This window comes from Patagioenas fasciata, chromosome 1 (genome assembly GCF_037038585.1).
Source record: "Patagioenas fasciata isolate bPatFas1 chromosome 1, bPatFas1.hap1, whole genome shotgun sequence".
NCBI lineage: Eukaryota > Metazoa > Chordata > Aves > Columbiformes > Columbidae > Patagioenas > Patagioenas fasciata.
In genome coordinates, this window is record NC_092520.1 from 95134213 (window position 1) to 95158908 (window position 24696).

Here is a 24696-nt window from a genome sequence, read left to right on the forward strand (position 1 = left end):
CCAACACACTCACTTGTGCAGTTATAAAGCAGGAAAAATAAAACCTCTGCCTCCCACCATGCCCTATGTCACATCCCAGTGTGGTGGCGCACTCTCCCGGTGCCAAGATGTCAGGCAGTGTCACCCGCCCAGCTTCTCGGGCTGGGATGGCATGAAGTTCACTCCCTGTACAAGCGTGTGTGTGTCATCGACTGTGCCTTACTTCCTCCTGCGGGACTGGTTAAATATTAACACAGTGATACACGTATTTGGGCGGGGGGAAGGGGAGAGGAAAGCCTTACCTCACCACATCCCGGGGACAATGTTAGAGCGGGCGCCTGCCCCGGGGCCTGGTAGCTGAGAGGCGGCAGAGCCCGCGCTCCTTCCCCGCTGCTGTGCCTGGGCAGCCGCTCCGCCGCCTGAGGGAGGTTTCCTGAGGCGGGGAGGGCTGGCCTGGAGCTCCTCGCTTTGAACGCCGCCAGAGGCCTCCTCCAGTGTCCCTTGGGGTGGAGGGTGCGAGCAGGCTCGTCGTCAAAGGGAAACCAGTCGGAGACACCCTCTTGGCACCCAGGGAAGCGATCCAGGTAACCTCTCCGGAGACATTATGTGCTTTGCAGCAGAAGGAGTTGGCGGCTGAAAGATAACTTAACCCTCTCCTCTGCTCCTGCTACAGCAGGGAGGCCAGCCCTGAGCTGGTGGCAGTGGGGTGAGCAGGGGGGTTTTGTGACCCCCCATTTACTGCTGTGCTCCCTGGTCTTTGGGGCAGGTGTTCCCTGCATTATGGGGTTCTTAAACCACCCGAGCCCTGCTCTGTTGCTGTGCCAGATCCAGCTGCCACTCCTTCAGGGTGATATTATCCCCTCGTCTCTGGCATGGATGCAGGAAGGAGCAGGCTCAGAGCCACATACGGCAGCACTTCCAATGCTCGTTGCCCCTTGCACCTGCGGAAAAGGTAAAAAGCAGCTGAGGCTAGACCCCAGGTGTTTAATTCATCATTGGCCAAAGTATGCTGTTTTGTCTGGGGATTGGCTAGTATTTCCTGTTCCTTTGAAAGTCCATTGTGAAACGAAGCAAAACAAAATGTTATGGATCCCTTTGTTTCCCTCCTCACTTTGTGTCACCCCAAATAACTTACCGATTTTAGCCTGATTTTGGGCATAAGATTCTAGCATGTTTATTCTTCTCCATAACACTTTGCTCAGCTCAACTTGCTTTGGTGCAGCCAGGTTTCTCCCCAGACCTGTAGATCTGCCTGGAATTGCAGCTTCCTGGAAAAGGACACAGCACTGACTTTTGGACGTGCTTCCCGGTGCTTTACTTGGGCCGTTTCACTTCATATGGAAGATGATACCAACTCTTAGAAAATACTGACTGGTTTGTGTACATACAGCAAGGTATTGCAGTGACAGAGGAAGGAGAAATCCCTCCAGTCAGTGCATGGTGACCTTCCTGTTCCAGCTGCCCACTGGGAACTACTCTGCGCATGAAACATGGAAGTGAGAAAAAAAACCAAAACCTTTCAAAAGGCACTGGGCAAACCCAAAAGAGCTTACAAACTATCTCCTCTCCCAACAGGCAGGTGAAGAAATCAACCCACAAGTTCAGCTTTAGATGTTGATTAATTGACAGGGCTGTCTCTTAAGATTGCAAGGTAAACTGGAAGCTTGCAAAATGGGAAAATGCAAAGCAAATTGGCAGCTGAGCTGGTCAAGTCAGAGCTGTTGCAGTAAACTTAGCAAGACCCCCTTCTTAAAGCACCAAGAGGTGAACAGAGCTCCAGTATAGCTTGATGCAGCAGCTGAACATGTTTGGAAAGACAGCAAAATATGCTTTTTGTTTGTTTTTATTGATATTTTTGGCAAGAGACATTCCTCCTACGTGGGCACTCTGTGAGAGGCACTGCCACCCACCCCTGTGCCATCCCACAACCACTGCTTTCACAAAAGCCCTGCTCAGAATTAATGCAGGGTCTTCACACAAATCTGCAAAATGAACTGCTTGCTTAAAGGGAGCAAAACAGCCGGGCCAGGGCTTTTGTGTTTTGTGCCTTGGTGTGGTTTCGGTTTTAGCAAAAGAGCGGTCAAAAAAGTGTGGTTGTTCCAGGAAAGTCAGAGTATCTCTGTGGTGATATTGATATTTATGCATTGCGCAGAGCTGCCACAAAGAGCACCCCTAATATCCAAAACACTTTCCTGACAAGGAATATGGCCTGGCCACAAAATCACATCCTCTGGTCAGTGTCACTTTCATGAATGCAAGCTTTAATTTCCTAGTTGAGAAGTTTGTAAACCAAGCAGTGCAGTTAAACTCTCTCCCACACATTTTGAGGGGGAGGAGAATAACATCACACAAGTGAATCACGAGCATTGGAAAAGCAGAAAATGCAGAAGTAAGGTGATGGCTCCCACCCAAGCTCTGTATCTTATATCCAACCATGGTGGATTGCAGGTGCTGTTTTATTCTGAGGTGTAAAAAGCACTCTCAGGTTCAGAGAAATAATTCTAGGGACCCTCTTTGCAGTAGAGGGTTTTCTGAGCTCTCAGTTTGGGGAGCTGGGAGGAGATTTGGTGTTTCTCATCCTTGCCCCAAGGTAGGTGGGATGGAGAGAACAGGGTGGCAGGAGCTGCTCCTCCTGGCTGGGGTGACCCCTGGGCAGCAGGGGCCTGACAGGACTGACACAGCAATGATGGTACCAGGCTCTCCCTGGAAATACATGAGCAGGAATCCTAGTTTTGGAGTTAAACACACAGAAAAATGGCAGAACTATCTTTTTGGGTGTAGCAGTGCATTGAAATATTCTCACACTTCCTGTCCCAGAGGCTGCCTGGTGCTGGAGGAATCAGTTTCCCAGGACAGGGGGGAGGCAACAATCTCTCTGAATGGAGGTCTGCTCCTCTTGACCCCAGGGGAGCAGCTGGCACCCTGCGTAGTTGCCCTGTGTGACAATAAGTGGTGCAGCACAGGGTTCATTAGTTTACCAGGATGCCACCAGCAGCACAGACGGTGCACCCACAATACACATGAAATTTCAAGCAGCTTAGAGAATTATTTTTCCCAGCTACTCATTATTAAGTTTAATGATGCAGATGGAGCTCCCCTAACACAGTGAATCCTGAAGCAGTAATGTTGTAAGAGCCAGGAGTGCCTAAAAGCACATGAAAGATGCAAGGTCCACAGGGGGAGGTTTCTCTGCTCAAGAAAGTTCTTCTACTTCTTTTGAAACAGTTGTTTTGAGAGAAGATATCGTTCTCCTTCCAAACCCTCCCTCACTTAATCTTCTCCCCTTGTTGATAATATAGGTCACATAAAGTCACATTTTATCACAGGACACAAAGCAGCAGCTCATTACTGAGTTTCTCAACACAGTCTGTTCTTCAGCTTCTTCTCAAGTATGCAGTGACTGCTGGTGGCTTTCTGCCTTCAGGACCAGGATAGCATGCTCCAATGGAGAGGTTCCTGAAATTCATTTTACTTCCTCTCATCTTAACTGCCTCGCTGCCAGGTAGGACACATTCATAACCTGTGAAATGAACCACTGTGGACAAAATGTGTGAACTGATTTTAAAGCTGTGTAAACAGCAGTTACTGGTGATATCAAATTGAACTGTCAGTCCCAAAGGGGAATTATTTAGTGTTTGAAACGGTTAAGTTTGCATTTCAAGCCTGAATGATTTAATGGCTTAGAGTGGACTTCAGTGTGTAGGAGTGAGCAGTGGATGGGGTGGGGAGGAGGTGGGGAGGCTGCCCTCTCTCACTTGCAGTTAGCAGGGATGTCCCACTTATTTCTTCTTCTCCGTGTTCTCATCTTCCTCTTGCCTGTTCCGAACTGCTTTTGAGGGAGCATTTGTAGAGAACTGAATATCAGAAGCTGATTTTGCTTCCAGAGCTATGTGCAAATTATCATTTCGCTAGTTTGCCTCCACTTTACATTTCACACGCTTGAGTTTCAAAGTCAATTCAGATAAAAGGTATCTCGGTGGCAGAGCTTCAAAGAAAATGTGAATATAAAGTAACTAGTTGGAGACAAGGTGGTTTTTTGTTTTGTTTTGTTTTGTTAATTATGATCTAGCTGGGGTTTTAACAGGCTCTGAAAGGAGAGAGCTGATTGGGATGAGAGGGGAGGTATTATCATGGCTTAATAACTGGTGAAAGGAAACACAATGCAGGAATAAACATTGTGTTTTCTGAGCAGAGTGGTGTTCCCAGTGGAGTTGCACAGGGATGTGTGATATTCAACAAGCTCTTAAACAACCTAGTGAAGAGGAGTGAACTGTGAGGTGGCAGACTTTGCAGGTGGTGCAAAACTACTTAGGGCAACCAAATCCAAAAAGAGACTAGGAAGATTTGCCAGAAAATGTCACGATGCCAAATGTATGAATAATAAAGGAGCAGAACACTTTTAACACAAAGCGTCATGATATCTAGTGGGGGAATACAGTGCATTTCTGGGAAAGAGAGTAAAATGCTGGAAAAGAGAAAAATTCTCTGCTTACACTCTTCAGCAAGGGAAATACAATGAAACTTGGCATTATATAAATCCATAGAAAGCTTTTATCTTGAATACTAAATGTTTTGTTAGCCCTTCCACTTCAAAAAGGACTCATTAGGTCTGCAAATGGTATAAAGTATTACAGAGGTGATCGAAGGTATGAGGAGGCCTTCACTGGGATATCTTTCTGCCTTTGAAAAGGAAGAAATAGTAAAGATTTGTTAAAGTAATTATGTGGAGCTGAATGGAGACATGGTTATAATGGTTATAACAAAAAACACTAGAGGCAACCAGTAAAACTATCAGAAAGAAGATTTAAGGCAAACCAAAGACTGTACTTTTCATCACAGTATGTAATAAAATAGTAAAGCTTACGGTCACTGGATATAGGGGTAACCAAATTGTAAAGAAGCTGAAAAAAGCTAGAAACAAATAGCATGGAATATAGATCTATAGGTGTAGATGCAACTGCTGGCTCAGGCAGCCCCTAGATCTCTTGTTGTTGGACACTAAGACGATATAACAGGGAATCACAGAACCATAGAATGTCCTGGGTTGAAAGAGACCCACAAGGATCATTGAGTCCAACTCCTGTTCCTGCATATGACAACCCCACAGTTCAACACCATGTGTCTGAGGGCATTGTCCAGTCTCTTCTTGAACACTGCCAGGCTTGGGGTCGTGACACCGCCCTGGGGAGCCTGTTCCAGTGCTCCACCACCCTCTGGGGGAAGAATCTTTTCCTCATGTCCAACCTAAACCTCCCTTGGCACATCTTCCTGACATTCCCTTGGGTCCTCTCACTGGTCGCCAGAGAGAAGAGATCAGCGCCTGCCCCTCCTATTTTTTTCTCTTTCTTATACTGTCTTCTTAAGCATCCAGAGCAGAGCACTACCTGTTTTAGATGTCTACTACCCTTCGCTAATGCTTTCAGTCAAACATGCCTGCAATGAGCATTTTATTGCCCCACTTGTGGGCTGTACTGGGGTAGCAGGCACTGCCTGGTCTGTGTGGTGCAGCCATGGGAGCACCCGCACCCCAAAGCAGAGACAAAAAGTCTGTTGTGGAGAGACAAGTGCTGCACCTGAAAGGGGTATTGCTGCTCTTGCGGTGTCGGGAGTGGCGAGGGTGGGCGGTGTGGCTGGGCTGCTGCGGCAGCTTCGTGGCACAGCTGGTTTGAACACATATCCTTCTGAGTGGGCACAGGGTGCCCTTTGTCAGCAACAGCCTTGCAGGCCAGTGCAGGGCCCCAGCCTTCTGCTGGGACATCCATGGTGGTGCTGCTGCGGTGCTCCCAGCCTGGGGACCCTCACCACTGGAGACAGGAGACAGTGTGGGACCAGAGGAGTGGTCCAGCAACAGAGCCAGGAGAGGCTACAGGGGACAGGTGTCAAACAGTGAGTGAGAGAGGAGATGGGAAGATGCACTTGGGGGCTGTGGAGAGGTTTGTGTGCAGGTGGGTGGAAATGTGTGCTGCCAAGTACCAGTATACTGGTATTACTTGTCAGAAACATCCTGTAAGCATTCAAAAAACTCCTGTTAACATGAGCAAACAAACTAGTCATTCTCTGCAGGCTTTGACAAGCTCTAACCTATTTTGATGTTCAAAAAGCTCAGCTGCAGGGCTATTGGTTTTTGAAATAAACTTGAGCTGAAGAAAAATCCAACTAAATCCGAAATAATTTATTGCAGAGCTGTTGCTCAAGCAGTGGGCTGGCAATGAGGCAGAGAAGACAGAAGACAGGGTAGAGTGAGCAAGAGAATAAAGAATGAGTGAAAAGAAAAAGGAATTTAGAACAGACTGTAAGGAAAAAATGTAGTAATTGAAACAGAAATAGCAGAGAAGGAAGGTAGGAAGACAGAGATTTGATGCAAAAACTGAAAAATAAAAGGCAGTGTTTATGAAAGTACAATATGTGTACAGAGTGGAATATTATTTTGAAATACAATAATGAGGCTGAAAAAAAGGAATCATTGTGACAAAAGGATAAGCCCATCTTGCCCTTTACTGCACTGCATCCAAATAGGTCTCTTATAAAAGAGGAAAGAAAGAGTCAGCAGAGGAGAGGAAGGATGGAAAAGAAGGTAGGCACATCCCAATGCCCTTGTTGCTGAAACTTTCAGTATGAAAAAGTGATACTTTAGAGTTAGTTCAAGCATAGAAGTAAAAACATTGGTGATGAAGGACCAGGGTGGTTCTTTGGCAAGTGAGGTTCCCTCAGTGCAGGCGCCATTCAGGGAATGAGATGCATTTTCATTTCTTCAAAACTGCAACAATATGACAGTGGATTTGTGTGACAGAGGAGGGAACAAACAGCTCATAAAGGAGTTGATGTGTACTCTGCATGCTGTTGGGAAGGACTGAGCAACTGAAATACCACAAATACCTATAATTTTAGTCAAACTTTCACTAGTGACTGCTTTACAAACATTTAGTGATGTACCTAAAATAAATGTCCTCATTCAACTTTGTTCTTCAAAAGACAAGGGACGGTGCAACAGATGAAGATAGTCTAATAGCAGAGATGATATTTGCCTAGGTGGGATTTCGTATCGGTTGTGTGTGGGAAAGCAGATGTTAAACCAGTGGATCAGAGCTGAACATGTAATTCCTTTAAAGTGCAATGACAATCTAGCCTGAGGCCTTAATTTGTCTAAAAGCAACCATCTGCCAGATATTTTTTCAAGCAGTATGCAAATGAAACTAGCACTAAAATTTTCTCCTTAGTGCAAGAAGCAAGGTCCAGCAAAAGGACTTATGGCACTGGCTCAAGGAACTAGTAACTGGGTTTAGATCTCATTTCTGTCATAAATGTCCTTTTTGACCTTACACAAGTCACTTTATCAGTGTTTGTACATGGGTTGGACAAAACAATGCACTGTTGGTTCAGGACTCCACGTGCTATTGCAGGATAAAAAGTAAAGAGCAAAAAGACAAAGAAGCCAAGTTTAAAAAAGCAAAAATGTTTTGGCAGCTGGTGTAGAAGGCTCATGAAGCTTCTTTTTCAGTTGTGCTGGGGCTTTACTGAGATGTAAAGGGAGGCAAGGCTGAGCTATGTCCCACTCCTCAGTTCTCCTCCCCCCTGTAGGATCCCCATACAGGGCTGATGGACCTGTTCCCAGCTCACAGAAGTCAGTGAAAGACCATCTATTACTCCAGCAGATATGGTTGGCGGAAAAATATGTAGATCCTACTATAGCGATGGATTGATAAAAAATGATTATATTATATTAGATAAATGAAGGAATAACTCATACGTACCTGCCTATACTGTCCTGACTGCCTGAAGAAAACAAAAACAATATTAGCCATGTATTTTTAGAGCAAATGATCACTGATTATTCATGTTTAGGGATAAATTTCAAGAGTAAAATGGAACTCACAGACACAACCTCATAGCAAAGGATTAATTAACAGCTAACAGTGTACTGAAAGTCGCACCATTTATTCAGAGCCATGGCAAACCATGGCTGCTTAAAAAAATACAGTTTTCACAGGCAGGGAAATAAATTACAAAAGCACAGAGATCAGTTCACATTAAGAGGAGCAGTGCGGGTAAGTACTGCAGCTTCCGTTCCATAAACAATTTAAGGCATTTTGGTGTTAACTCTAAGGAAGTTAGTTTGTAGCTGTGTCTGTCATCATGGTAGCTCTTTATGTCCACTTCAACCAGTCAGAAAGACTTCAAGCGAAGTGTAAAAATAAAAAAAATCTCAGCACACAAATGTTATACACAGCACAGATGTACAGGGAGTAGTATTGTGAAGGCTAGTTACAATATGAGTCAAGAAAAAGTAAGTAATTCAAAGACATGTTTGAGCTTTGGACAGTGTCTCAACCCCAGTAATGTAAGTCATGAATAGAAACCGTGACAACTGGCTGTTGAACATCAGGGAAGAGGGACATATTATGTGACAAAAGGTCTCACTGGAATGCACTTCATCAGTGTATGTTCATTAGAAAACCTATAGCTCTGTAGATGATGTCATCCACAGACATGTGGCCAGTCCCTAACATTCAAAAAGTGACAAATAGAAAAGGGAGGAAATGGCTTTTAGGCATTTTGTTGAGCTAACTATTTGCAAAGCAACATAGTAAGGCATGCACATAGATTTTATTGCTGAGTTCATCTTCAGGCTGTTTCATGTTTTAAATAATTTCAGTTCACCTTTACAAGTCTGAAGAGAGCTTTGAATAAATGCTACTGGAAAAAATGAGCTATTTAAGTTGAATAGAAGTATGTTTTGTAATATCTTATCTGGATTTATTAACTATCAGGGGAAGTTAAGTTTGCTTTTCGTTTAAAGTTTTATTGCTTACACACAGATATACTGTGGAGAATGAGGGTGCATGGCAGTGGTAACATAACCCAGGAAAGTGGAAAATTTTTGTAAAGGTTTTTGTAAACATGAGATAACTCATAGTCTATCATGCAAAGAACCAGGGAGAGCTAGGTTTGTATAATCCTGCAAAACAAAGAATGAAAAAGCTCTTGTCTGTAAATACATGTGGCAGGTGGGAGGGAAGAGAGGAGCTATTTGTATTAAAGAACAATTCGTGGCACAAACCTGGTTAGATATACACTGCCTAGGATTGAGCGTGAGCTGGGAATTAGAAAATGATGTTGACAATGGAGCAATGAGATTACAGACCCTATGCCCAGGGTGCATTCACTGAGGCTCTGGTCGCAACATTGTAACTGAGATTGGGCTTTGGTTCCAGTTATACAACTATCAAACATGTCTTTTGTGTGAGACAGTACAGCATATTCTCCCCAGTCAGTTGTTGACTGAATGAAAAATGAATTTTTCAAAAATTTATAATTAATCCACTAACGAATAAACTGCCTAAAATGTACAAAATCTAGATTGAATGAAACCTTTAAAAATCACTTCATTGTCCTGAATACTTGTAGCAAGCAAGTAATGGCCATTTCAGACTTTCTTTCTCCTGAAAAATAATCAAACACTTATACTCAGGCCAAATTTGCAGACACGAGGTTTTAATTAGACTGCTATGAACTATAGTATATAATTGCTGTAATTATGCAGACTGTAGCCTGAATCATTAAGGGTAGCCCTGGCAGTCCTGATGCTTCCTCAGCGTGAATGCTTCCCAGTGAGTGATGAAAACCCAACTGGTGAGGTGGATCTCACTGGCAGGACTGCTTGGTCTGCAGGGACCTTGGAAATCTCCATCTTTGGAGATACTCCAAACTTGATTTGACAAGGCCCTGTGCAAATGGCCCAACTGTGAAGATGGCTCTACTTGGAGCAGAGGGTTGGGCTAGAGACTTCCTGAGGTCCCCTGCCATTGAAATCTGTCAGTGCCTCCATCAAAGAACAGCTCCCTCACAATGAGGTGCAGATGAGCACTAGGACAAAAGGAAGATGACCTGAGCCTAAAGGCAGGTGAAGAGATGACAGCAGCTGGGGGAGATGAGGAAGAGCTGTGCCCAGTGGAATGCATGCAGAGCACAGGTGGTCCCATGAGATGGACCTTAGTAATAGTAGGGTGTGCAATGTCAGTCCTCCCTCCTCCTCCAGTCCAGTGACTTATTAAAGTGACTGGCTCATGACAGGGTACCATTTTGGGATCTCCAACACAGGAAAGACATCAGTAAGCTGCTCTCTCAAGTCCTGTTCCCTAAGACACCAACCAACTAATTTGGGATGTTCTTATGTTCTTACAGTGTGAAGGTTTGTCCCTCATGAAGACTAGGTTATACAATGTCCTCTCTCTCAAAAACAGTTTAAGATTTGCCCACCTTCAAAACAGCACCATTTCCCCCAGCTATTTCAGGGACTGAAGTCACAGCTGCTTCTTTGAAAAAGGGTGTCTCTGCTTTTGTCCTTCCTTCGCTTTCTGCTTGGTAGAAGTGAGTGATTCTGACTTTCCACGTGCAAGGGATCCACCATCTGCCTGGGCAACAACTGTGCCTTCACTCCTCTGAGGGCAATGGAATGTCCTGGGTCTGCTGATGAGGGAAGGAAAACAAAATGCCTTCTGAGAAAGGAGCTTTTAGTCCTGAAAGACAGCAGCCAAAATTCATACTACCTTTTGAGGAAGCAAAACTCATGAATTACAGCAGCTTTGGTTAACAGAAAGCCTGAGAAGGTGGATAAACAGGTATGTGATGCATGTGTGAGAAATAGGGGAAGGGGCAGATGAATAGGGGAAAGAGCATAGAAGGGTGTGTGCTGGGGCTGGAAAAAATCAGTGACAATCTGAGTTATGGAAAAGGGACCAGTTATACACTCCTTTATTTACTTAAAGTTTAGAGAATATATGTGTTTCCTATCTAAAAGTGGAAATTTTTTCTTTCAGCAAAATCCTGGGGTGTATTAGAAGGGGGGTGGTTAGTAGGTCGAGAGAGGTTCTCCTTCCCCTCTACTCTGCCCTGGTGAGACCACACCTGGAATATTGTGTCCAGTTCTGGGCCTCTCAGTTCAAGAAGGACAGGAAACTGCTGGAGAGAGTCCGGTGCAGGGCAATAAAGATGATTAAGGGAGTGGAGCATCTCCCTTATGAGGAAAGGCTGAGGGATCTGGGGCTCTTTAGCTTGGAGAAGAGGAGATTGAGGGGTGACCTCATTAATGTTTACAGATATATAAAGGGTGAGTGCCACGAGGATGGAGCCAGGCTCTTCTTGGTGGCAACCAATGATAGGAAAAGGAGTAATGGGTACAAGCTGGAACACAAGAGGTTCCACTTAAATTTGAGAAAAAACTTCTCAGTGAGGGTGACAGAACACTGGAACAGGCTGCCGAGGCAGGTTGTGGAGTCTCCTTCTCTGGAGACATTCAAGGCCGGCCTGGATGGCTTCCTGTGTAACCTCATCTAGGTGTTCCTGCTCCGGCAGGGGCATTGGACTAGATGATCTTTCGAGGTCCCTTCCAATCCCTAACATTCTGTGATTCCGTGGTGAGTCAGCCTTTTAGTGATTCACTGAAGAGAGACAGGTGATTTCAGAGTGGGAGTAGCAGAGACAAAATTCAAATGCATCTTTAAAGAAAACCATGTAATATAGGATGGAGCTAAAAGATTAGGTTATACATCTCCATGTCTGAACTGGTTAAGATCTTTGAAACTACGTAAGCGTGTACTTCTTGGGTTTGTAATGATTGGTTTGGGGACCCATTATAACAATGTAGCATTTGACCACTGCTTATTGCTGTGGGATTAACATTCCTCAGTTGTAATTCCCATTCACCATGCATACCTTTAACTACTTACTGACAGGCATTATAGAAAAAGAGGCAAGAATCTTTTCCTGAAAATATCAGGTACTGACAGCTGTCAGAGGTGAAGTGCCAGTTTAGCTGAATCAACAGCCTTTCCTGGTACATGACTTAAGTGCTTACGTACTCTATTTGAACCACAGCACCTGGCTTTTTAGTCTTAAATTGCTGGCAGTAAAAATTAAGTCAGAGGCCTTTGGTGGTGGTATTGTATATATATTTAGAGACTGTGTTTTTTTCTTCCTTCCAGGTCATGGCTTTTGTTACTCTATCATAAATAGCCCTGAAAATGCAACAGTCCTTGCTGGTTCAGATGCTCGGTTTAATTGCACTGTGTCAGTAGGATGGCTAATTCTCATTTGGCTGTTCAATGGAAACCCTGTCCTCACTGTCATCAATCCTCAGGGAGCCATTGAAACATCAGAACGCTTCACCTCTCGAAATTATACCAGTAGCAATGGGTTTACCTCAGAGCTGATCATCCACAACACCCAGCTGAGTGATTCTGGAAAAATTGAATGCAGCACCCAACAACCTAATGAGAGCAGCTTTGCATTTCTTTCTGTTCAAGGTGCGTATAGCCACCAATAGAAAGCTATTTTATTATACTGCACTTAAAGGAATCCTCTGATGAATTGCTCAAATTATCCCTGTGAAGGAGTGCATGTTCTCATTTGCCATTGTTTGCCTCCTGTCCTCCTTGTCTTAATTTTACTCTCAAAGCAGGTTTCAGAGTCACATTCAGAGTGCCATTAACAAAGGTTATAACCACCTTTGTTTTTTCCTGTTACATCTCTTATTTGTCATTGGATTGCACTGAAATGCCTGAAGGCTGTATCAGGCCCAGAAGCAGTCACTCCAAAATTATCTTTTGGCTAGAAACAGTATGGATTACCCCATGCACATCTTATTACATGACCTTTCTGCTGTCTTTAGAGCACATCTCTCTCCTTTCTCCTTCAGGAATTGGTCTGTGTCTAGCTTATTCGAGTTTGATTTAATGGTATGTAGAAGTAAAGCCTTTGAGATACAATGTGATATTCTACATACAATTGCTGCTGCAAGCTTCCATTTCCAAAGAACAAAAAGTTCCTGCATATCAGGCCCCTGTAAATGAGACCTCTTCTCCTCTCTGAAGCATCAATAGTGACAGAATGCAGCCAGTAAAGCAAGGTCTAACCATGTGACACTATTCTTTGTCAAGGAGATCCTTTATGCAATGAAAACATCTCATCATCTACCTGTAAACATTTCCTGATAAAACCCGAACATACTTAAAACTTACAGAGAAATACTGTTATTTCATTATTTTGTCCTTCAGCTGGAAATATATCAGGATTGCTAAAAAGTCTAATTTCTTGCTTTTTATTGGAAAGGTACTGAAAACCGAGACTTGTGTTTTAGATGTGTCACACAATGTGTTCATGAACTTGTAATATCTGCATGTTCATTTCATGCATATGGTATATCTGTGCTAATAATTGTTGTTTTTGACTTAATATCTCAAGGTATAGCTATTTCTAGGTAGCAAGTTAAGATTTAAAATGATCAGCAGGAAAGCAATGCAGCCAAATATTCTGAAGAAGCAAAACATATTTTCCCTCCTACAGTTAATGGATCTTTATTCATCAAAAATAGCACCTTAACAGTAACAGAGAACAAAACAGTTGAAATTGTTTGTGAAGCCTTAGAATGGGCTCCAGCTCCAGACATTGCCTGGATGACAAATGACTCTCTCATTGATAAGTCAAGGTATGTTACCCAGCAAAGTCAAGGATCTAATGGCCTCCACAATGCCCTGAGCATCCTAACTTTGACTCCGATGGACACTGAGATTTTGACTTGTTTAGCTGACATAGAAGCCCTCCCTAACCCTCAGAATGCAACTGTAACTGTTATTTTTGTCAACTCTACTATGGGTAAGTGAATGTTTGTTGTACTTTTCCTATACTGTAGTGCTTGTACTGTAATGCCTATACGTAGAACTGTGCTTTTTGTTTTGTTTTGTTTTGCTTTGTTTTATTTTGAAAAGTCTTTTATTTGCAAATTAAATACTATGAGATATGCAAAGGTGATAGAACTAAGGCCCAGTAGTTACAACCTGATACATAGGTAGAGTAAAATTCACATCTTTGAGAGGACTGCTACAAGTCTAATGAACCATGAAGTCCAACTTAGGACTGAGCAAGACAAATGAAGCAGTACACCTGCCACTGGCTTCTACTATGGATTCACTGCTAAGAAAACCAGCCTTTGTTCCTTGACCAAACAAACATCTAATGAATTTAGGTCTTAAATATCCTTGATTAGGCCACGCCTGCCATATTAACATGATGTGTTAGGCCTCATTTACTCAAAGCCAGACCCCTCTCCATAATATTCAACACCAGTTTTACCACGGACTTGGAAAAAAAGCCTGAGTTTTACTCTCCATTTCTGCACACAACCTGAAACAGATTCTGTATTAGTACTTTAGGTGCAAATGGAAAGTTCTCCATGTGAGCGGTGACCTGATGTGATAGAGCTGTTGTAGTATGGTGGTAACATCCCCAGGACTGCACCAAGGCTGGTACTTAACTGCAGATGGCAACATTTAAAAGTAGGAACTTCTATACTGCGTACCATATGTGCTGTAAGAAAGTCTTCATACGTGGTATATTCACCCATTAGAGAACAAGAATCAGGTCGTCGAGAGAATCTTCATATTTGTGAGCCTTATCCCAAAGTCTACTCGAGATCAATGAACCATTGGCCCTGCTTTCCTCTTCCTGTCATCGTCTCTTTCACATCTTAGAAAAAGGGAAAAGAAGTCCTGCAGCAACATATGTAGAATTCTTTAGATGGTGCATTTGATTGCTTTCTATTGCCTTTTATTTAAGTAAATTCAAGGTAGCTTTAATCCAAGCAGAGGTGTAGGTCAAATCTCTCAAGAACAGTTAGCAGGACCTTTTATAACCCTAAATATTTTTGCTAAGGTTGTCAGCATTTCCTATAATGCTGCTGATCTTTGGCCTCACTGACATCCTATGAAAATAAAATTCTGTAATTTAACACATTCACAGTATTAAGAGGTTCATTGTGAAAAGGATGATTTTACCTGGTTTGTACTGCCAGCATGGAACAAAGCAAGCGGGACTATCACTACAGATCTGCCTCGCAATCTAACAGAATCCTACCAAAAATGTTTTTGTTTTCCTAACTGTAACAAAATAAGAGTGAGTAAGAGGAAGTATCTCCCTGTGGGTAAGCAGTGTTTCATGCAGATGAGGGAGACAATACCAGACTGTACTTAGGAACATTTCTCTGCTGAGACTAGCCAAGTGTCTCATCTGTCAGGTGGAGGAGGTTCAAGACAAACTGAACTGGAAGCACTAATTGCATGACAGGAGCTGAGGTTACTGAGTGTAGGCACACTGCCTCCTACAGGGACACAGTCCAGCCTACAGTGATATCGCTTTTATTAGCCTGATCCTGTGGTACAGGAAATGTATAGATTATGTGGAGTTCTTTTTTTTGTTTGTTTGTTTTTTTTTTTTTTTTTTTTTTTTTTTTACTGTAGGTCTATGCATTCTCAGCTGTCTTCTATTCAGAGTGGGTCTTTGAACCTATGTTTTTTTTCATGATGTGGTGAGCATCGTGAACTGCTATAATCATGCTGATAGCTTCTCTTAATGAACAGATTTTTCTTCTGTAATGGTTGAACGTGGCACATACAAAGACATTCTTATAGTGGATTGATGAAGGGTTTGGTATAGAAGTTTCGACACACAAACAACTGAGGAGGTTGAGTAACTGTGCCTTGTATTTTAAGTATGAGTCATTATTAACAAGCCTCTTTCAGAAGTACTTGCTTTCTAACGCAGCTGAAAAAGGTAATTTCACCATTCTTAATTTGACATCCTTGTAGTCAGATTGATCCTAATTACTGATTAAGCAAAATAGAACTATCCTGAGAAAATTAATAAATTCCCCTGCCTACTAATTTGTGAAGTACTGAGGTATCCACCATCAGTTTCCATAGCTACTCATTGTAAATCAGAAGAGGCGAAAAGCAGATGTCATGAAGCACAATTAGTATATAATTAATGATTGTAAGGGACCATAATTCATTTCTCTTTGGAAAAATCATTGTGCAGCAGCAGACACTAAAAATTTGTCAGGATGTGAGAATATGAAGTCTTTAAATTATTAGAAGGAAATAAAGACATGGCATTTATGACAGAGGAAGATATATAATATATATATCATACTTGAAGTCTCAAAGCTTGTCTGACTTTTCATATACAGGCTCAGCCTTAGGTAGCTGTTGTCAGGAAAGAATATGACTAGCTTCAAACATTTAAGGAATCCTTCCCAAAACTACTGCAACATCAATTTCAGCCCTCACTTCAAAGCCTGAGGAATCAACTTCCTCCATGTTCCTCACAGGTAATACCTGTCCATTTGCAACAACTGCAAACAAAAACCTGAGCTCTCTTCAGCCAGCCTTCTCCTGATCAATGAATATCCTGCCTTCCTGCACTTCTAGATCAGTCTTAATCTCAGACCTCTCCATCCAAGGTGATGCATGTTTATGTCAGTCACTCCTCCTCCACAGTTACCTCACTCACAGTGATGTTTGATTGAGATTTGAGAACTCCTATGAAGTCATCCTGGCAGATGCATTCACAGAGAAGTTATTGGGAAATGAGGTTCAAGGCAGTCCCTTAGCTGGGCCCAAGCTCTCTTGGGCATCAGTGTTGACTTAATTGGTCTGTGACTTGCAGAAGATGAGCTGAGCTGAGCTGAGCTGAGCTGAGCTGAGCTGAGATGAGATGAGCCTGATCTTCCTTTGTTTTGTAAGTTAGCCAGAAAGCTCCAAGAAGCAATGTGCAGCTTTTTCCAGTCTCTGGTTTCTCCTTGCTTACCAGCATATGCCACAGAAAATCCTTTTTTTTTATCTGCAGATATTACTTAGCCCAGGTAAACTTTGGAGCAGCTTTGGGAGGGCCCAGAGGTCCAGATCACAACAGAGGATGGACCCTATAGATAGAGGCAAGGGCTTTATCCACGCTGAGCATCTCACGTAACTTGCTGTGAATTTACTAAAAGTGGTTTAATGTCCTCATGCCTTAGTACCCCTCTCTTGCACCCCTACTTGCTTGTTGAACTGGCAGGTCCTGCATTCATACTTACTGGTCCCAGCTCCACTTTCTTTCTGGATCCTCCAAAAATGGGGAGAAACTACAATGCAGAAGTGCTGGGAGTGTTTGTCTTGTGTCCTGTCCTTCTCACTTCAGCGTCTTAGATGATACTCTTTTGGTATGTAACTTGAACCTGACAGGGAGCGAAATACCTTGGTGTGGCAACCAGCCTGGAGGTATGGGCCTGTGCAGGTGTGTTTAGCTCCTCCGTTAATACTAGGCTTAAGCTTTCACCTAAATGACAATTATAAACTCAGCGTGACAGAAGGGGTTTTGTCAAGTCTGGATGTGTCTTACACCTGTAAATTGGATTGGAAGCTTCTTTCTAAGAAACTGTCAATATTGTTTTGGTGCTACTTTTCAACAGGTAGCCGAATCACGTGCTTCTGAAATACTTGTTCAAAACCAATTGGCAGGACAATGTGACAGTCAGAACTGACATTTTTCTTGTGCATCCAACTACGTAGGAAATATGCTATATTTTTAAAATTCTGTGTATGTGGGAGCTCTGTAGGAAAACTGTTTGGTCATAGCAACCAATTTCAGCAAGACACTGAATTATCTTTAAATCACCTCATTTAACACTGTAGATTACATCCAAGACAGAGGAATAAGTTAAAATGGTGAGAAGGATGGTAGATAAAATGGGTTAGCAGCTATGTATTCCCAAACACTGCTACTCTTTACGGTTTTTGCTCTTTTCTGCTCTTTAAGTGAGTAATAGATACCCTACCAAGTATGTTCCACAATCAAACACCTGTTGAAATCAGTGAGAGAAATCCCAGGATGGAATTAATCAGAAAATTGTATCTACAGGCTGGAGATCTCCACTTGTTCTAATCACCTGAGACTATAGTTGTGGTCTGTGGGCAGAAATGGACACTTTTTCAGAGCTGTTAGTCTAATCGAAAGGGACACAAACATATTTGGCCAAATGAATTGTAACCCGAACACCTATTTTCTTTCTACTGAGAAAAGCAGCTAGGCAAGATACTTAGTATCTGCTGTAGAGACATCTAAATTGAATCTTTACCTCTCTCCCCAACCTCAAATGTCTCCAAAGGATGCTGGGAGATCCAGCATACCTACAAAATAAACCTTAGGTTGGAAAATTGCAACCCTGTGTTTTCAGAAGAGAAGTAGCTGTGATAAAAGTTACTGTTGCAATGAAGAATTTGCATTTGGAAACATTTTAAATTCTTGGACACCATCCATAAATACAGAATCTGTCATTTGGAAAACACAGACTCCTTGTTAAATAATCAACAAGCAGTTAATAGCCTCTCAGAAAACAGGTAAATATTCTGGAAAGGATATTTTGACACTCTGATAGTACAATATTTCTCCATTTAATTTAACAGAAAATGATCACATTGAAGACAGCAGAAGCACATGGGTTATTGTACTTGCAGTTGTGCTTTCGGTTGTTGGTATTGTTCTTCTGATCATTATTATTGCAGTTGTTGTACGCTGCTGTTGCCTAAAGAAGAAAGGTAAGTGGAGCTTCACAATTGATCTGAACTTTAAAAAAGTATCTTAAATTAGACATAAATCTCCTAGTTATGTCACCTCTGGTGCTGTGCAAAGACCTGTAGACAGAAGTGTGAGCAGACAGATCCTGCTTTTAACTGTGATCTGATTAAAATGCTCCTTGCTTTCACCTTGCTGTTCCTCTTGTAAATTGGTTCCAAAGTAATCGGTGCCAGCCATTCACATTAACTACAAGGGGCAAGTGTTTTTCAGGAGCACGTTAACTTTCACTGGTGCGCAGTTCCCATGCTGAGGTTCTTTGCTGAAGCACACATTCAGTGCTGTGTGCCTCATTTCCAACTTCGGTGTAAGCTGTTCTACAGGGATGTTTGTGCAATTTTGTAAATGGGGAGGAGAGATACCCCTGTGTTAGCTTGAGTGCAGTGCATGCTCTGAAAGGAGCCCTGTAGTAGTTCACATTATGTTTTCCTGCATTTAAAACACGTTTTTTTTCTCTCTCTCTCTTTTTTTTTTTTTTTTTTTTTTTTTTTTTTTCCCCTCAGGATCTACGTATGAAAATGAGATAAGGTAAGCTGGATGAGGTGGGAGAATTTCCATTTTTACTCAGCTCTTTCAGGGTGCTGCAGGACGGTGAGAGGCATGTGCCAGATTCCATGACCGGTTGCCCAGCACCCCCAGGTGCTGTTAGACCTTGCCCATTTCTGCACGCACAGTAGGGGAAGTGGAGGCAGCATGCAGGGGAGGGGACTGACTATAGAGGCAAAAAGCGAGGGTCACAGCTCGCAGAAGGTTGTGAGCTCTGTTCCCACAACAAACTGAGTGAAAAGAACCAAAATCCTCCCAACTCTGACTCTCTTGATTCAGCAAGCACAGCAATTACAAACTGAAAATATGCTCCTACGGAAGCTGACGGGCAAAGCCAATACTTAAAAATTGCTGTACCATCCCGGTGTCTCGGGCAGGCAAAGGGAGGAGCTCTACCTGCATCAGGCTGCCTGCTACCTTGCCTGCCTGCTGCTGCCTGCGTGCTGCTGCCCGAGTGCGATGTCCCTCTCTGCCGGAGGGGGTCACTACCAGCCCGGCAGCAGCGCCAGTGCTGCCGCCGCACCTGCCGGCGAAAAGCCCGCTCGCAAACCAATCCCGATGGATTGGCAAGGAAATTAGGCCGTCTTCCCTGCTCTTTTAAGGTTGCTCAGCGTTAGTCTGATGACAATTGAATAAATAAACAAAGCTGCCCTGATGATGAATGTCGACGTGTAAGCGAGTGATGCTTAGATGTGCTTGAGTACAAAGCTGTTGATACATTATCACATTGAGTTGGAAAATATTAGAAATCATAAGTTGATGGTTATCAGCATTAAGATCCTACTTATTGGCACCGGTGCAGCTGTGACAGACATGTCAGTGAGGTTACCTGGAGTTATTTTATCTGAGCTACTCGCGAGCATTCTAAGTTCACGCTTCGCCTACACTTGTGAGGCTTTTAACTCCCCCTCTCTTAATAAGTTTACAAAACCTTACACCACTTTGCCACACACTTCAGTGATAGCCAACTTCATTAATGGCTTCTGGAGCAGAAATTTTTCAGAGGCCTGTTGACAGATTTTAATTTGTGCAGCTTTTTATTGATACAAAACTAAAGGAGGACATTAGGTAAACACTATTTTCTCCTGAGGAAATAATTATAATTATGTCATGCCATACCAGTAAAATTCCATGTGATTTCTTAGTTTGTGATGCTTAGATTGTTTATTTTACCAAGTGAAGCTATATAAATAAAGTAGGACTAAATCAGCAGGAAATAGGAGGCCAAAAGCAGATACCACTACTGTATCGGTTTTGCTGCGAACGAGATGCTACAAACCTTTTGGCTTGGATTCTAACTTGATTCTGAGAAAAGCAGTCTGCAAGGGTCAATCCTGCTAAGGCAAAATCAGTTGAACACGCAGGGAAGCATCAGCCCAGCAGTGGGGACAGATATGGCCGGGTCTGTGTCCTTCCCAGGACCCTGCCTTGCTAGTGCAGGTGTGCACAGTGCTTCCTTTTGGACAACCTGAACAGGTCCCTATTTCTTTGAATCTGATTTGGGCAAATACGTGTATATCTTCATGGCAGAATGTGTGGTTTTAGATCTCAGTACAGTAAAGTTCCTATTTTCTCATCAACTGTAAACAAATGCTGAATGTTAAGCAAAGGTTTAAGCAAGTATTTAAGCAGTGAGATGAGTCCAGGGTCTATGGCTTAGCTTTACATTAGAAACTCAGGGATGACCGTTCTGCAGAGTTTTAGCATATGTAAACAATGACACTGAAATCACAGGAATTATTCACAATCACTTACAGGTTTTGTAGATTCAGATTTTTATTTTTAATTTTTTTCTTGGAGGAAACCTAGCTGCAGTAAAAAGGATTATAATTGTCCAGAATTTGGAAGCTGCATTCTAGTAGCATCAAAGAAGTAGTGAGACCAGGGATATATTGTTTTACTTCCCACATTTATTTTTAACTTTGCTGGCTATCTTTCTGTACCTCCCACACTTTTTGTAGCTGTTTTCAATTTGGCTACTACATCGAGTTTGCTGAGATCCAAGGATAAGATAAAATAGACAGTACAGCATCATGTTACATGGAGGTGGTATTCCTAAACAATTGCTCGTCTTCTAGCAACATGACAGGTTTCTTAGTGGTGTCTAACTTTATTACCTCCTAAAAAAGCCGAATACTCATAGCTGGCTTGTCAGATTTATGTGTGCATCAGTAATGCTCAGCTAAAGCTCTATGGACCTGCAAAGTAACTGCTACTAAACACAAAATGTAAATGCAGCAGTTTTCACAAATATTGCACACCAAAAATGTTTCCCCCTTCCCTTACAAATTCCTGGCTTGTCATAATCCTGCCAATTTGTGCTTGCCACACGTGAAATTTAGGCAAAGATAGACCTGGGACTATCCTGGAGTAGAGTCCATTGTAGGAACAGATGAATAGTAGCATCTCTTGTAGCATAACAGTTTTGAGTAAAATGGCACTCTTCTCACTGTTCAGCTCTGCAGGTCACTGTTCTGCAATTTCAGAGGTGTGTTAACTTTAACCAAGGAAGTTCTGTCAACTTCACTGTGGCTACACTCACTTTTAAAGTAAATTTCAAAGTGAAAGATTAACTTTGAAGTGTACAGATGAATCATTTGGGAGCTATCTGTGGTGATGTGAGCTAACATGCTTTGCTTTTGCAATTGTGTGGGCTCAAATCACAAAAAATGATGAGCTAATTGACCTAGCTGGTGTTCCCATATTGGGCCACAAAATATTCTGTAATTCAGAACTAGAGATAAAAATTAATTTCCTACAAAACCTATGGGCTGGAACAGAATGTTTGCTTTTCAAAGATGGATAATTTATTTGTCTGCTTTCTGATAATGCAGCAGATGGAAACTGTCTTAACTGAATTTCACATGTAATACTTACATGGGACAAGAATTGCACTAGATAATTCCTTCAAAGGCTCAGATATCTTTTGTACATATTTTTTCAGAAGTAAAACAAAGGTTTTTTCTCTGTAGCCTACACCCAAGAGTTCTCATATCATAATGAAGTTCTTATGACTGGCATTTTTGTTTCTAGAAAAGTTTCCGCTGAGAAGAAAAAAGATGGAAATTTGGGAAACAGGCAAAGGCATGGTAGCGAAAATCAAGGATACATTCCAGAGGAACTGTGGAACACAGAAGAAGATCCAAGTGAGTCTAGGCTCTTGAATCACATATTGTCAAACTGCTTTTCAACACAGGCATTTTGGATAACATGTCAAGCTGCTAAATTACAAAATTTCGCGATGCTATGTGAAGAACTTGTGTCTGACCTGAACCTCTTAAGAATATTTTGGGGTTTCTAGAGTATGGTCCTTCAAAGGTATTGAGAAAATGTAATAGTTCTTTGCAGTTGAATTTAATTATAGTATCCTTTTTTTTTCTTTTTTTTTTTTTTTTCTTCTTTTAAATATCTTTGTTCTTCAATAAGTCTAGGTCCAGAGATGGGAATACCAGATTCCTATACAATAGCTAATTTAGGCAATATTTTGCAGTTGCTCTGTAAAAGTGAAAGAAACCCACTGCCATCAACGGAATTAAAAACAAAGGAAAGAAAAAGGGAAGGAAGGGAGGGAGGGAGGGAGGGAGGGAGGGAGGGAGGGAGGAAGGAAGGAAGGAAGGAAGGAAGGAAGGAAGGAAGGAAGGAAGGAAGGAAGGAAGGAAGGAAGGAAGGAAGGAAGGAAGGAAGGAAGGAAGGAAGGAAACAGTGAACAATAATTTTACTGATACATGACCAAGGCATTATAAATTCTAGTCCTTAAGCACAAAGAGTCTTCAAAAGCAAATGTAAATCTCCACCATATTGTTACCTACCGCATGCATGTATCACCACATTATTATCAAAATGTTTAATCAAACACTTAATGACATGAAATTATTGTGCAGAGTCTATAATCCAGGCATACATCCTCTTCTCTCTAACAAATAAATTCTGAAGAAATAAGTGCAGTGAGAAGATATCAAGAGCATGTGGTATTGTGAAATGAAGCAGTTATAAAAAATAAAAGGAAAACTAAGTAAACCTGGACAAATTGATCCTACTGGGTCCTACACAGGCTCCTTTTACATGTGCTGGTGTACTGGGTTGATTTTGGTTGGCCACAAAGTGCTCACCAAGTCATTCTGTCACTCCTCTTTCTCAACAGGACAAGGGGAGAAAATAAGGAGAAACTTGTGAGTCAAAATAAGGAGAGAGATATCACTCACTAGTTACTGTCACAGGAAAACAGACTTCATTTGTGGAAGGTTAATTTAATTTATTTTTAATTAATCACAGAGCAGGATGATGAAAAATAAAAACAAGACTAAAAACATCCCCTTCTTCCAAGGCTAAACTTCACTTCAAACTGGTCTACCTCCTCCCCACAAGCAGCACAGGGGGATGGGGAATGGGGGCTGTGGTGAGCCCATAACAAATTGTCTCTGCTGCTTGTTCCTCCTCACATGCTTCCCCTGCTCCAGCGTGGGTCCTTCCCATGGGATGCAGACCTTCACAAACTTCTTCAACGTGAGTCCTTCCCATGGGCTGCAGTTCTTACAAACTGTTCCAGTGTGGGTCCTTTCCATGGTCCAGCTTTTCAGGAACAGACTGTTCCAGTGTGGGTCCCCAGTGGGGTCCCAAGTCCTGCAAGAAAACTTGCGCCTGCATGGGCTCCTTTCCACAGGGCCACAGGTCCTGCCAGGAGCCTGCTCCAGTGCCGGCTCTCTGCAGATTGTAGTTTCCTTCAGAGCACATCCATCTGCTCCAGCCTGGGGTCCTCCCCAGGCTGCAGATGGATCCCTGCTCCATTGTGGGCTTCCATGGGCTGCAGGTAGACAACCTGTCTCACCATGGTCTGCACCACAGGCTGCAGGGGAATCTCTGCTCCAACACCTGGAGCACTTTCTCCCCTTCATTTTCACTGACCTTGGTGTCTGCAAGGTTGTTTTTTACCCTTTCTTAACCACGTTATCACAGAGGTGCCACCAGCATCACTGTTGGACTCAACTTTGGCTAACAGTAGGTCCATCTTGGAGCCAGCTAGAACTGGCTCTGTCTGACATGAGGGCAGCTCCTGGTGTCTTCTGACAGAAGTCAGCCCTGTAAGCTCCTCCCCCCACTACAAAAACCTGGTGTTACCAAATGAGTTAGCTAGAGTTTGGCTGACAATATTAAATCATATTTAGCTGTATTACTGAATGGCTTGTGGTTCATGCCATGGTGGACACCAAATAAAAGTAATCTTGTCTATTCTTGTTACAGGAATTTACTCTCTTCCCCCAAGGTATCCAAAGTTTACTGTCCGTGCTGAAGATTTACATACCAGTTCTGCATCAAAGGTAACAGTAATGCTGATATCTTGACCTTTATTTTATTTTATTTTATTTTATTTTATTTTATTTTATTTTATTTTATTTTATTTTATTTTATTTTATTTTATTTTATTTTATTTTTTCACATGGCATGCATTGTACTATATATAAACATAGATTTTTGGTGGAGGTAGATATTTGCAGGTCAATTACAGCTGTAATTGAATAAGTGGAATGAACCCTTCAGCATTCCTGAATGTTTGATTTATAAGGATAAGTGTCCTAGGTGTTAGCCTTGGATTTAGGTGGATTTTTTTAGGGGGATGGGAGGTGAGGGAGAAACCCCTGATATTTAAAAGAAATATCTGACAAAGCTTTTGTTGCACATCTGTTGCCCTCAGAATCCTGGTGTATCTTCCATCACACCTCTCAGGTTAAA

General features: G+C 42.4%; 1 protein-coding gene across 5 annotated transcripts in view; it reads left to right on the forward strand.

Moving 5' to 3' along the window:
• The first annotated feature begins 262 nt into the window (after window positions 1–262).
• The window catches only part of IGSF5 (immunoglobulin superfamily member 5), a 35040-nt gene continuing 10606 nt past the window's right edge, over window positions 263–24696 (forward strand). The window contains exons 1-9 of one of the 5 annotated variants that reach the window (XR_011740038.1): window positions 263–563; window positions 3279–3481; window positions 11961–12281; window positions 13321–13629; window positions 18255–18386; window positions 18927–18951; window positions 22003–22115; window positions 23111–23210; window positions 24208–24284. Coding sequence is in view for 4 of the 5 variants with exons in the window: in XM_071811241.1 (XP_071667342.1) it covers window positions 3424–3481; window positions 11961–12281; window positions 13321–13629; window positions 18255–18386; window positions 18927–18951; window positions 22003–22115; window positions 24208–24284 (1035 nt within the window). In the remaining variant the exon portion in view is untranslated. Of the gene's footprint in view, window positions 564–3278; window positions 3482–11960; window positions 12282–13320; window positions 13630–18254; window positions 18387–18926; window positions 18952–22002; window positions 22116–23110; window positions 23211–24207; window positions 24285–24696 lie in introns of those variants that run through there. The other 4 variants (XM_071811241.1, XM_071811252.1, XM_065861730.2 and 1 more) reach the window with 4 other exon arrangements.